Raw genomic sequence first — 14,872 nt, forward strand, 5'->3', positions numbered from 1 at the left:
ACTGTTGATGGTCTCCAAAGGAAGAAACTTTTGAAAAGAAACAGTGTAGAGCTAAGCCTTAATAGATAAGTAGATATGAATTAAAAGGTTTTCATTGTCTTTAAACAGGTATGTGCAGTGGACAGATGGATATTCCTCTGAGAGGGTTAAGAGGGTTTGGCAGAGAGACAAAAATATTACAGGGTTATTAGATCCTTCATGAATGACAACTTCTGCCTCAAAGCACCAGCAGAATTATGCAACATACTAATTAGAGATTGCTATATTAAGCAACCTGTTCATTTAAATACTGAAAGTTTTCAAAATGGATAATGTCACCACATGTGTAAGATTTCCAAGGGTGCTGTTATAATCTGTGCTTAAAAAGAGACCAGAATAGAGGCATAAAGTAACTTTATAGCAGTCATGTAGAAAGAGACTTAAAAATTCAATGGAGTTGTCTCCAGCTGGCAAGAGCTTTAATTTAAAGATTCTATTTTTAACCCTTGTTTAGCTGAACCTACTAGAAACATTACTTAATCTGTAATGCTTTCAAGTAGCCACTAAACAATATTAATGCAGCAGTGCTGGGTTTGACTCAAGCATGGTTTTGTGTACATTTTTTTTGGTCATTTTAAGCTTTCAGTGTTGTTATTGCTCTGTGGTGTAATTAGGAAGCTTTCTTGTATGAGTGGGCAGTTAGATGATCAAGTAGCATTAAAAATGAGAATACAGAAATGCAGCAATCAATCTGAAGGTGAACCCAGCTTCTGGGTTTAAATCCTGGTCCTCCTCTAACTCGGCAGATCTGCCAAACTGTTGCAGTTAAGTCCATCTGTGGTAGAAGCAACAGGCCAAGAAAAGATAACTCTGTCTTACTGTTTCGTTTGATCTAATACTGCTGGCTTGTGCTTCAAAGGAAGTTTAGTAGCACTGTTTATTCAGTTTCAATATTGAGAGTGGTCATTGATGGTAAGTGTTGCAAACATGCAGATAGGCATTGGAAATTGTGGTAGTGAAGAGAATAGATTGCTTGCAAGCACATATAGAAGAGTCAGTGCTAGACACAAGGAGAAAGAGGGAAGAACAGGCCAAGGGTTTTTTTCCATATGCAGAACTGGCTTCAAGACAAATGAGCAATGATTGGGTCACTACTTCATGTGCCTTATGTAGCTGATGTGATTCAGATGCTTGGCACAGCAGACAGTAAACTGTGCTGATACTGCCTGAAACGTCCCCTTCCCTTTTAATCTTGTTTGTTTTTAGAAGTCAACAGTTGCCTGCTGACAGTAACAGTCAGCTTAAATATTTGGTCTTGATGTCAAATCTCAAATTGTTCATGCATCTCCAGGATCCAGTGCCCCATTACTGCCAGCATTATGTATTTTAATGAATGCAGAATAGCATTGAGGAATCAAAATTGCAACATCAAAATGGGAGAAAAGAAAATCACTGCAGCTTTCTTCACTGACTAACTGTTAATGCTAAAAACTGTTAAACACATTAAAATCCCATTTAGCAAATAGCAGAACGTAATGAAAATTGGAACAATTCAGTGAATACAAATGTGGGATAATACTGGGAGGATTGTTTCTGTGTGTTAGTGCTTCTCTTTGTTCCAAGATCAATGCTGAGAGGGAACTAACTGTAGTTCAAAGGAGAAATAAAATTTGAGCTTTTATTAAAAAAATTGTTTCTTCATATAAAGATTTTTTTTTTCCTTAAAATTTTAGATTTTTTTACTGGTAATCACTGTTTGATATCTAATATACTAGAAATTGGTTATCTTATTGTAAGGAAAATTCAAATGAATGATTGCAAAATAAATGTACAATGGAGTGAAGGGGGTATACTGAAAAGTGAGAGAGAATTTACTGAAGATCTGGGTAGGAATAAGCATCCTTCTCTTAAAACAGTATCAAGAACCTTTTACAGAGGTTCTTGTATCACCAAATTGGATTGATGTTTCTAGCTGCATTACAGACAATGGTAGTTCCTCCAAAGTCCAGTCATATTCCTAGTGGTGGTAAAATTTCTGTTTTTCTGAAGTGTCTATCTTAATTTCAGAAATCTTCCCCATTTTTCCCATTACCTTTCATGTCTGTCTTTTTTGGAGTAGTCATGAAATCTAGTGGGAAAATATTCTGTCTTAAGCTTTCCTCCAACCACTGCAGTAACGACAAAATATTTTTCTTGGATGTTTTCTTGTCCAAGGTCATCCAAATAATTTTCAGGATGTATTTGCAGCCAAAAGATAAATGCCCTATTATGAAGAGGAAAAAAACCAGTTCAAGTTTTCCAAAGAAAATTAATTACTTTTTAACAAAATGTATGTCATGATAGAAAGGTGTTTTCTGCTGAAGACGACTTCAAAACAAGCTCTTCAAGTAGCTCTAGTTATCAAACACTCTGTTAAGATTACTGGGTGAAAATAGAAGTAATTTAGCCTCTGTAATACCTTAATATTCCTTTGAATTTTCATAAGTATTAAACTCTCAAATCCCAGTTTCTTTCCCCAGAAGGAGGCTCTTGAGGTAAACTACATCTGTTTCTGATAATAGCTGTAAGATTATCAAAAGACTTCTGTTGTTTCTCTCATCATACTTCCATGCTTTTGAAATAAAATCATGGTCAGTGTTCACCTAAACAATGGCTGTTTGGCACTTTTTTCTCTGTCACTGGGGAGACCAGGGTATATGGCAGAAGATTTCCTTTTTCTTTCATGCACATTCATTTTTCTTTCATATGCATAATACTTAGACCCTCAATCCTTCTGGACAGGGCTCACATCTTTTCAGAGGTCAAATCTCAAGGGTAAAAAAATCCAAAACTTAGTAATGTAATATTTTAGAAAGCTGGACTAGAGGTTCATAAATTTTGAAGACCGTGCTTAGTGTCAGATTTGCTCTATATGCAGCTGCAATGCAAGTTGGCACATGTGGCTTGCAGGCCAGGAATAGCCTTCCATCTCCTGGTGCAGTGCTGTGAGACTTTTGAAATCTATTTTTATCAGTGGGTATCTGACCATAGTCTCCCTCACATGATGAACAAAAATAGTAACAGACATATAGTTTAGGAAGAAATACAGGAATATGAAAACCTCCTTATTTTTAAGCAGGAAGACAGAAACAGGGCACTGCGTGCCACTATAAAGTGTTTGTTGCATTCAGCTGCACATATCCATCTAATTTGCTATTTTGCCTGTTTAACTTCTGTTACATCCAGAATAAGAAGTGTTATTATGGAAGCTGCTGACCACACTTTGAGGGGGAGAAGGACAGCATCTGCAGTGGAGTTGTGTGAGTGTCCTCCAGGCTATGATGGTACCTCCTGTGAGGTGAGTATCATGATGCAGTCTAGTTTGATGTTGTTAGCACCATGATAGCTGAAAGCAGACAGTGGACCTGTGTTGGTAGAAAATAGTAAGAGAGCTGTCCATTCCTGTTAGGAATTTGCCATGGCTTGACTAGTTACCTTTATTTCCAGGTGACGGTTCATTATATTTGATAATATTTAAAATCTGAAGTTCTATGCCTCTGTGGTGATTTCTAACTTATGAAAAGACATTTTGGTTAATAAAAAGGAAGTGAAAGCAATATTTGTACTCTTCAGCCAATTGTTAATGGATGAACCTGTCATCTGTAGAAGGAAAATGGCAGTTATCTGACCTGTGCACAACAAAGCCAGATCAAATTATTTGAGTTAATGGGGTTGAGTTTCCTCTTTTGTTTTCCCAGGGCTTTGCCATTTGCCTTGGAGTTGTTGAGAATTGCATGTGTGTTCTTCTAAGGATTGTGTCCCTTTATTTTGCTCCTGTTACAGATAATAACGTAGACACGTGCTCAGAAAAATACCCACTTCCCTAACAAATCCATTAGTTCACACAGAATGTGTTTGTACAAGTATACGTATGATTAACTACCTCACGTGGGCATAGCTTGGGGTAAATAGGAGCCAAGAAAAATTCTTCAAAAGCTTTGCCTTTAAGGAAATAGTTTCAAACACCGAGATGCTCTGCTTCACAAAACTACAAACAGTATGCCATTTACACAGGCACTCTAGGCATTTGCTTGTCAACTCTTTTTTTCTTTAAAAATTTTCACGCTTATATGTGATATTTAGGGCTTAGGGTCTAGTCTCATGCCAAATGTGGTTGCTTGTTGCTGGGGCTAGATGAACTAATGTAGAAAGAAGGCCTGAAGGAATTATTGGATATTCCTATCACTTCCAAAATGGTACAGATGGAAAAATAACTGGAGAAGAATAGTTTTTACCTCGGCTGAGAAATAATTTTAAAGCCTGGCCACTGTCTGTCTGTTCAGTTATTTTAAGAGAAGTGCTGGATGCAGTATCATTGTGCTTCACACTTTTTTTTCACTTGTCCATTTATTCTCCCAGTGCAGATTTAGGTGTGATGTCCAAAAGAGCAATTGGAAAAGCCCTAGTTGCAGATATTTTAATATCTACTTTTGTTGCAGAAGCTGAAGGACTTGGGTAGAATTCCTGTCTTGGTGTTGCTGAAACTATCTGTCCAGCATTGTGTCCTTCAGTGCTAAACCTTCTCTTCAATCATAAACAGTCCCTGAAATTTGATACATACTTAAGATCATACTCCACAAGAGAAAGCACATATATATAGCTGCCAATTTAAAGTTTCTATGTATGCTAGTGGGCATAGGTAAAAAAAAAAAGGAGAACTTTTAGATTTCCAGACAGTAGCTAGCAAAGTATGGAAAGAGAAGTTGAAAGTGTCTTTTCCTTTTTTTTTTCAGTTACCATTTTTGTTCCTTCTTCTGAATACTTTCAGCCTTGTCCAGCATTTTACTTCTACCAGTTTCAACCTAGCAGAGTTTCATTTTTATTGATTTTGTGCAGTTTTTCAGTTCCATTTTCTCTTCATTATTTAATTTAATGTATGTATTTTTCTCCTGCATAATGATGTTACAGTACCTGGCACAGATGCTGCAGCACTAAAAACAACTATTTTTTACTTATTTTTGTGCTATGAATGTTTTGGCATGATCAGTCTTCCAAAGACAATAAATCCCATTTAAATCATGCTGTCTCTTTTAAGATTGTTCCATTATATAAATTTGGTGTTTATTTTTTACAAGATTCTGGCCAAATAAAATTCTTACATTTTTGCATGTGTATGAACACAGAATTGCATAGGCACAGGTAAAGCAGATAAAATTTTAGATTTCTAATACCAGTTGGTTTCCTTTGTGATAGTTACTGTGCTCCACTCATGAATTTTCTTGCCTTTGTCAACATCTTCATATCTAATTGCTCTTCTCCCTCAGTTTTTTTCCCATTCTCTGTACTCTTTTACTTCTGCTTCAGAAGAAGTTGTGTTTAACGTGCATCACAATGATGAGCAAGAACTTTCCTGACTTTTGAATGTTACGTAATTTCTTTTCTTAAGATCTCAATCTGTAATCTTTTAGTTCTGTTCTAAGCCCTGATATTGATATTTCATGTCTAAGTTCTTAAAATTAGTGACTTCTAGAGCCTTGTCTTGAGCAATATCATGTGTATCTGTGCACGAGAACATTATTTTCAGTCACCAACAGAGGAAGAAGATTTATGGATTTATGCAGAAACCACTTGCATCTCATGCCGCAGAAAGAAAAATACAATATCTTTTAACCTGGTTTTAGGTTTTGGATTTTGTAACTCTGGATGGGGATTTTTTAGGATCGTGTAACCACGAATGTAAAGAAGGAAAAACAAGGATAATGTCTCAGCTGTTGGAATGTTTTTTAAAGAATAATTCCAATTAATCTTTAGATTACTTTCACATTTTTCAAGAGTAAGACAAAAAGGGACATGTTTATTTGTATAAAGAAGAGCCTGTTTGTTACGTTTTTGAAGCGTGTATATGAAGTGGAAAAGATTGCTTTTATTAAATGATACTTCTGGTATTCTGTCAGTGAAAAATTTTCTCTTTGCATTATCCAGATGCTTTTGAAGGTCATAACTCTGTCATGTGCTTTTTTATCTAATGCAAAATTATTGGATCACATGAGCAGTCTTACTGTAGAAGGATAGTTTGCAAAAACTATAAAGCCATTTGTGAGATATATAGTAGGGAAGACTGCTGCTTGACATCTTATTATGAGCAAATGGAGTAGCTGAATTTTTGCTGATGAATCACAGTTGTATGGTGTCACCCTTCCTACAAAACTACTGGCCATGCATTTAATATTGATTTGAATTTTAGATTTAAAAAAGAAATTTAAAAAATCAGAGCAGTTTCTTAGAGGGAAATTACTATCCTTTAAGGAGCACAATTTGTAAATAAAAGGATGGCCTTGGTTTCAGCCTGTGCTTCATTTCAGTGTAGCCTTTTGCTGGAGTCCTAACAAGACAAAATGGTATTTTAATTGCTCTTTGCACCTGAACTTCTCAGAAAACATTTTTGGTGTTTTGAGGATTTTTCCCCCTTCTCTCTCCTTCAGTATTTCACCTTCTGGCTGTTTTTCAGTCTGTACCTCTTGCTTTGATGCTGTCATATTTCAGTTCTTCATTTCTCTGCTTTATTTTACCATTTCAGAAGAACGATCAAGTTAAGGCTTCCTCTAATCTCACACCTGCCACTAAGGCTAAGGTCAGTGCAAAGCCACAGCACCAGAAAGAAGAATTTTCTAGAGAAATGTTGGTATTTTTATTCATTTGGCAAGTATGTTTTTTGTGTTTGCAAGCATCGAATCCAACAAAATTTTTAAAATCCCATTGCTTCATCTGTTCAAGCAAGAGTTTATCTAAGTTTTTATCTAACTTATCTTGCAGTCATGCTGGCCTCGACACAGGCGTGTAAATGGCACAGTTTTTGGTGGAGTCTGTGCACCATGTACGTGTTTTGGTCATGCAGACATGTGTGATGACATCACGGGAGCGTGCCTGGTAAGTGTCACTACGGGAAACAATGGACATGGCCAATATCACTTCAATAAACCTGTGCAATTGGATTAGTGACCTCTGAGACCTGAAATAATCAAGAAGAAAAAAGCCGGAGAGTAACAGAAGAGATCTTTATGTTGTGGTTAAGGATCCTCTTATACCAAGATCTGGTATCTTTAACAATTAAAAAAAAAAAAGATTTTATTTATCACATAAGATCTATGTTTTAGAATAGAATCAATAGTATTAAGGTATGGCATGCAGAAAGCAGCAGATGTATGAATGCTTTTTCTTGCAAGATTTATCTTCTTCTCCTATTTGTCTCCTGCAATACATTCAATTTATAGTATGTAGCAGGTAACTTCATAAATTCTGTACTAGTTTGATGGGAAGATATTGTTAATGTCTTCCTTCTTCTAAATTCTAAATTCTACTAAATTCATAGTAAACCTTGAAGGAACACTTAATGAACTGTACTTCAGAAAAGTAATAAAAGCATATGATCTCAGATAAATCAGATTTTTTTTTCCTTGTAGACTATGGAGATTTTATGTAGTTACCTACTAATTCAGCAATTAAATCTGTGATATTATCCATAGTAAGCCTACCAGCACACCACTGTTTCCAGCCTGTTCAGTAGCCTTTTGGAATGGGTGAATTATGCTGAATGTACTGTTCTGATTGACTCAAGGGCATTTTTAGTTTATATTGTCTGACATGGCATGAAGCTTGAAACAACATGTCTAATTTCATTAGTCTTGCAGAAACACAATTTAAGCCAGTCCCAGTTTAGTGGGATATGCTCTCATTTCCCTGCAGAATTTCAAGCAGACTCTGTAATGTGCATGTTTCTAAGTGTTCCCTTTTATTTCCTTAAGAAAAACCTGCTGGGAAAATGCCAAAATGAAAATTCACGCTTTTTCCAATATAATTTGGCACTTAGAATTATTACTGTTCTTCCTGTTTTGCTCATAGAAGATGTTTAATTGCATTGCAGTGCAAAACAAGATGTCCTTAATGTGTGGATCAGTGAATTTTTCAAATTGCTTTTTCATGAATAGGAGCTTAAAATTATTCTCAATTTAATTATACTCTAAGCCTCAAAGAAGTACCTAGAATGAAAAACATGTTTGACATGACAGTCATGTTTTGAATCCTTCACTTAATACTCAGGAAAAATGTTTATCACTAGGGTAATATGGATTTGTGTTTCCTGACAAAAATTTTTTGCATTAATAACCATATTCTCCAGCTACAATGTTTATAATATCAATGTGGGATAAAATCAATTAACAGGAGAGAAAGGGAAGGAAGAATCTTGTTTAAGGTATGCCATAACTGTTGACTGTTTTGCTTAGGGGTACATAGCCAGATATAAGTTCTAATGTTGTTGGCTTCTGTGTCTTCAAGTTTTAGCCCCTGCACAGCTTCCCTCTTTATTTTTGTCTGTGGCACCAGCCTGGATGAAAGAGAAGGCCATGTAGCTGCATATTGCTTTTTGTGCTGTTTGGCTGATGTGAACTGTTGACTCAGACAGTGGAGCTCCCCCTTCTGATGTTTCAAGGGTGCTGGTGTAAGATAACGCAGCACTGACAAGGAAGTGGAAAATAACCAGCTGAAGATGCACTTTCATCTATACATGTTATCAAGCAGTCTCTATTTTATGTGTTCTGTAGTTTATACTAGATCAGGCTATAGAGAAGAGGCGCACAGGGAGCTTAAAATCAGTTCTGGATTTTCTTACAACTTTGAAAGCACTGTAAGTCAGATCGGTTAGTATCCATGCAGGCTATTAAATGCTGCTATTCAATTTGGATCATAAGCCTTTTGAAGTGAAAGAGAGAAAAGTCTGAATGCTGAAAAAGAGAAATGTTTCACATCAAAGGCATTCTTTCTATTGAGGTTTACACAGCCTTTTGGCCTCCTTATTATTATTCATGGTGTTTTTTCAGTAATACAACAGACAATTTAGGCACCTAATTTACTGATATGATACTTCTTTTTGCTCTTTCTTAGCTTTGAAATGTAGTTGAAAAGAAGCTGAAATGTGTTTTTGACTCATGATAAAAGCTCAAATCATCTGCTTCGACACAGGCCTGTTGAAAAAGCTCATTTCAACGTATATCTTGCAGTAACCTGCAAAGCCCTTTGATCCCCACAGCAGCCATAGAGAGCTGCATGATACCTCGTTCTCATTACCACTGTGATATACATAACTGCTTTGGTACATAGGGCAATTTCGAACATTCAGAAATATTCTTTTGTACTATTACACACACACATTCACAGTAGCTTTAGAAGATTGGTTAAACCTAAACCTTGTAAAAAGGAAGCACATTTCAAGGTGTTTCATTCATTGCAGGATACTATGTTCCTATTAGTAAGCCCAGAGAAAGTAGACCTTTCTCCCCAAAGATATGATCAAATTGCCTAAGTGGGCAGTCCCCAGTGGCGTTCTTTCCGTACTGTATTCCTCTGTGTATAAACAGCATACCCCATGTAGGATGAGGCTGGTATCAGTGGTGGTGGACATGTGCTTTAGACAGTGCTCATCACAAGAACGACAAAATGTCTTTACTCATCTTCAAATACACCATAACCAAATGATATGTCCTAGCTAATTGCAGTACAGGCTCTCACTCAAGTGAAGATACGTAAAGCCTCTGCAACATCCTGATTACATTTGTATTGTAACACCAAGAAAGGGAATTGTCTGTGTCATCTTGACATTACGGTAGTTTGAAAATGCTAACAGAGCTTATTCATGCATCCAAAGACAGAATACCATTGTCTGGTCTAGACAGCTCAGGAATATACTAAAATAGGCACCCAGGCTTACTCTCTTTAGCTGGCTTTAACAGCTTCCCTGGTTGTCTCTGTGACAGGTATCCTGAGGAAGGCAGCAGCATGCCACAAGTGCTATCTTGGACTCTGTCATAATCCCTGTGTAAGGTTTTAGATTCACCACTAGCATTCTATTCTAAATGTTTCTTTCCATATTCATATACACTCAGCTGCATACGCAGGAGTGGCTTTCAGTGTGAATTTAGGGTTCCCTGATATTGGGCATACAGAAGTTCATTTGGTTTCTTCCAAAAAAGGAAAGCTGGCTCAGTAGGAAATAGTGGAAAATGCACACCAGGACATCAGCAAGGAAGTTTGTGGGGAGCAAGGTCTGAGTCATACACAAACTTTTGGACAAAAATAAATTCTACTGTTTTAATTACACAGAGCTTGTCTAACTGAAGTTTAAAGGTGTATGTGGGAACCTAGAATGCAGAGAATATTTCTCTGCCTGTTTTGAAAGGTTTTACCCCCCCAGACAGTACTGGTTTTGACCTTTGTCCATGGGAAAATTTGCCTAGCCTCTGGGAAGAATTTGAATCTACAATGGTGTGAATTAGGTGATAGAATACTATGTGAGATTATCACAGGGTGAAAATTTAGAGGTTTTAGGTCTATTTGCATAGTAAATAGATAAAAGTAGAAAACCTCAAAATGGAGGATAAGTTGTAGTTAAAAGCTTCTTTCTCCTTCTTCACTAACTCCATATTTTGCAGCAATAGTGGTTTGGGATGATTGGATACAGAATTCCTCAGTTCCTGTCTACAGGATTTAGGAACTTGTTGGACATTGGTAAAAAAGTGAAAATATCTTGTGTTTTAAGCTTTCATTGGGTAATTTACCTGTAAACAGGCTGTGAGATCTTGATAAGCTGTCTTCTTGCTGCATTCTCTGCTCTGTGCTATGTCTAAGCCATGCCAGTGGCTTGTACTCCTTAGATAAGAATTAATAAACACCTCTCTGGAGACTGAGAAGCATGAAGTCCCATTTGCCTCCTTTTTTCTCCTGGCAAAAATCTGAACGTCTCCCCCATCAGGGAAGACAACAATTAATGAACCAGACAGCGTTAGTGTTTAGAAGTAAAAGATGTCCAGAAAATTAATGCATTCAAAATAGTGTGAGATACAATAGGTGGAATTTGAAAACATAAGTATTTGGACATAAAATTGTTCCTGGCCACAAGTCTATGGATCTGTGAAAGAAAGCATGTATTTTACCAAACCACTAGATCAATGTGTTGGAACAACCTATATTTCCATGGGAATAAAAAGAAAGCAGATATAACATACTGAGCAGGTTAGAGAAGTTGATAATGATCTATTTTATACCCAGTCTCATGACATTAAAAAAACCAGTACAGTTTTCCTGTAACGTGAAATTAAGACATCAGAGGCTTACACATGTTTAAGGAAATAATCTCAGAGTAATTAGACATTGCTCAAACCGGATGATGTTCAAAACCATTGTTGTGCATTTGGCAAGTGTCAAACTGAGATTCAGCCAATTGATATCAAGAAAGCACACATTTTTCATGAGTGTTGATAATATTTTTAGAAGGACTTGTCTACTTCAGTACTTAAAGTACTGATCTGTAAATGTGGCAGAGTAGCATGAAGTTTGATGTATCACTGAAGAGAACAGCAGATCAGGTCATGTACACATGCTACATAATTCTTGTTCTTTGTCCTGTAAGGTCCAAACTGGCTCAGGGAGAAAAGTGTAGGATACATGAGATCATTATTTCTCAGATAAATTCTAACATACACAGTGGAAGGTATGCTCAGATTTTGGTCCTATATGTGTGGGGTTCTCTTTTTTGTTTGTTTTTAAATTCAAATATTGATTCATTGCTTTTGAACATGCTGGGAACCATCAGTACTAGTCACTTTTTATGCACTGCCTCCAAAGGGCATAAGAGCAGGCAATTCCAAAATGTCAGAATTCAAACAGACAGAAGGCCAGCTTGTCTGAGCAGGGATCTTATTTTGGAGATAAGGCAAAAAAGGTGCATGCTGTGGAAGCAAGGTCAGGTGATATGGGAGGAATACAGAAATGCTGCTTGCCACTCATGGGGGAAAATTTGTGTGGTCAAAGCTCAACTGGAGTTGAAGCTGGATGGAAGTATGGGGGCCAGTAATAATAGGTTTTTTAAATAGGTTAATAGCAAAAGGCAGTGCAGAAATAACATCAGCCCACTACAGGATGAGGATGGTCCCCTCACAAACAGGAACACAGGCAAGGCAGAGACGTTTAATTCTTTCTTTGCCTTTGTCTCTGACACTGGTGATGGGCTAAAAGGGTCCCCATGCCTTGAGCTGAAGGACCATGGCTGTGAGCGTGATAAACTCCCAGTGTACCCTGAATTAGTGTGGGGTCTACTGGATCCATGTAAGTCTATTGGACCTGATGGGATTCTTCCAAGAATACTCAAAGAGCTGGCTGATGTCATCCTGAGCCCTCTCTCAATGATTTTTGAACAGCCTTGGGAACATGGAAAGGCCCTAGCTGAGAGGAAGCTGGCTAACATCTGAATTTTCAAAAAGGTTGAGAAGGATGGCATGGAAACTGTAGGCCTGTCAATCTCACTTCAGTGTATGGCAAAATTATGGAGAAGATTTTTCTGGGAGGTATTGAAAAATACCTGAAGGATGATCAGTCACAGCCAGAATGGCTTCATGAGGGGAAAATCCAGTTTATCAAATTTAATTTCCTTTTGTGGAAAGGTAATCCACATAGGTGATCAAGGGCAGCCAGTTAATGTAATCTTCCTGGATTTCAGTAAATCTTTTCAAACTGCTTCTCACAGGATACTTCTGGACAAAATGTCCAGCACTCAGCTGGATAAACACATCATGAGATGGGTGAGCAACTGGCTCATGGGTGAGGCACAGAGGGTTGTAGTGAATGGGGGAACTTCAGACTGGGGACCTGTCACTAGTGGGGTTCCACAGGGCTCCATCCTTGGTCTTGTGCTCTTCAACATCTTGATAAGCAGAACTCAAAGGGATACTAAGTAAGTTTGCCAGTGTTACTGAATTGAGTGAAGCTGTTGACTCCTTTGAGGGCAGAGCGGCCCTGCAGAGGGATCTTGACAAATTAGAGGGCTGATCTATCACCAACCAAAAGAAGCTTGACAAAGAAAAGTGCTGGATTTCTGCACCTGGGATGGGGCAGCCTTGGAAGTATGTACAGACTGGGGATTGAGAGGCTGGAAAACAGTGCCATGGAAAGGGACCTGGGGGTTCCATTGAACTTGAGTCAGCAGTGCCCTGGCAGCCAGGAGGGCCCAGTATGTCCTGGGGTGCATCAGACAAAGCATCGCCAGCCAGGCAAGGGAGGGGATTGTCCTGCACTGCTCTGCACTGGGGCGGCCTCACCTTGAATATTGTGTGCAGTTTTTGGTACCACAACATAAAAGAGACATTTAGCTATTAGAGAGTGTCCAAAGCATGACTACAAAGATGGTGAAGGGCCTTGAGCTGAAGCCATATGATGAGTGGCTGAAGTCACTTGGTCTGTTCAGCCTGGAGGAGACCTGAGGGAGACCTCATTGCAGTTACAACTTCCTCATGTGGGGAAGAGCAGAGGCAGCCACTGATCTCTGCTCTGTGGTGACCAATGACAGGACTCAAAGGAATGGCCTGGAGTTGTGTCAGGGGAGGATTATCTTGGATATTAGAAAAATGTTCTTCACCCACAGGGTGGTTGAGCAATGGAACAGGCTTCCCAGGGAAGTGATCACAGCGCCAAGCCTGACAGACCTCAAGAGGTGTTTGGACAATGCTCTCAGGCACGTGGTGTGACTCTTGGGGAGTCCTGCACAGGAACAGGAGTTGGACTTGATGATCCTACCAGCTATGGATATTCCATCATTCTGTGATTGTGAGGAAGTAAACACAGAGGTCTGGATTGAGTAGGATTAGACATAGTACATGGAAATGACTGACGTTAAAGTGCCAGAAAATACTTCATCAAAGTGAAGGTGGTCAGGTCTTTGTAACAAGAAATGTTTTCCTACAAAATGGAAGGTTTCAGGTGTTTTACTTTAAAAAAAAGCAGAACCTGCAAATACCACTCAGCAAGAGATGTGAAGCTTTAAAGTAGTGTATTAGCTTCTCTCACTTTAATAACACCCTTGACATAGAAACTGTTCATATTCTTCAAAAACATTAAGATATGTCTGAGGATATTTAAAGCTAAACTTATCACAAAAGAAGAATCCATTATTTTTCAGAAAAAGTACAAATAATTTGACATAATGTCTTAAAAAAGTTGAATTGCAAAGGATTTTTCTTTTGAAACATTTAAATTTTTTTTTTCACATCTTCTTTTAAAAGCATATTGTTCCCAGCTACTTTTTTTTGTGTGGTTGGTAGATTATTTTTGAATGTCAGCACTTGAAATATCAATCAAATGGATTAATTAACTTATGGAAGTCAATTTTAACCCAGCTGACTGTTCTAGAGCCATAATTTTAATTGATTAAGTGTTTCAACAAGTTGGCATTAGATCACAATCTACAAATTATGTTAAAGTATAGTATTGTGATTAAGGCTTTAATTTCAAATATGTGCTGATAGTATGCACTAGTAGTAAGAATGCGCCCTCTAAAACAACAAACAGCATTTCTGGAGGCAAATGCTTTGGACTCTAATGCCCTCATGACTATAAAGGGTATTGTGCTTTTTCAGCTGCCCAGTTGCAGAGCACAGTGCAAAAAAGCGTTGTACAAATTATTGCAATCCTGGAAAGCTGTGAAGAAGGAATCACTCTTTCCTTATTGAGGATAAATTACGTCTTCCAGACAGTAAGGCTGTTAAATAGCAATCAGTACCATATGTGTGGCTTACTAAAATGATAACACAATGCTAAAGTGTTCTTAAAAAAAATTTTCAATTAAATCATAAGTTTGAAAGTTCCCACAATTAAAAAAACCCAAACCAACAAAATAAAAAAAACAAACCTCCAGAGTTCTTAAGCTGCAGCTTGGATGAAACATTCTAGATTTGATCTGGCCCATTATCTAAAACACAGCAGAACATACCCCATTAACAAAAATCTCTCTCATGGCTTTCATTTTGGCCTTTTGAAGTTGATATATTCTTTTCCAATCCTTTTTTCAGTCCATCCCAAGCACATCAATATG

The 14,872-nt window shown here is 37.7% G+C and overlaps 1 protein-coding gene across 3 annotated transcripts in view; it reads left to right on the forward strand.

Moving 5' to 3' along the window:
• LAMA2 (laminin subunit alpha 2) overlaps nt 1-14,872 on the forward strand; it is a 263,456-nt gene that overhangs the window by 103,925 nt on the left and 144,659 nt on the right. For all 3 annotated transcript variants that reach the window (XM_017739565.1, XM_017739567.1, XM_017739566.1), the window contains exons 14-15: nt 3,205-3,316; nt 6,772-6,885. In XM_017739565.1, the coding sequence (XP_017595054.1) occupies nt 3,205-3,316; nt 6,772-6,885 (226 nt within the window). The remainder of the gene's footprint in view (nt 1-3,204; nt 3,317-6,771; nt 6,886-14,872) is intronic.

Source organism: Corvus brachyrhynchos, unplaced genomic scaffold, assembly GCF_000691975.1.
Source record: "Corvus brachyrhynchos isolate BGI_N302 unplaced genomic scaffold, ASM69197v1 scaffold14, whole genome shotgun sequence".
NCBI lineage: Eukaryota > Metazoa > Chordata > Aves > Passeriformes > Corvidae > Corvus > Corvus brachyrhynchos.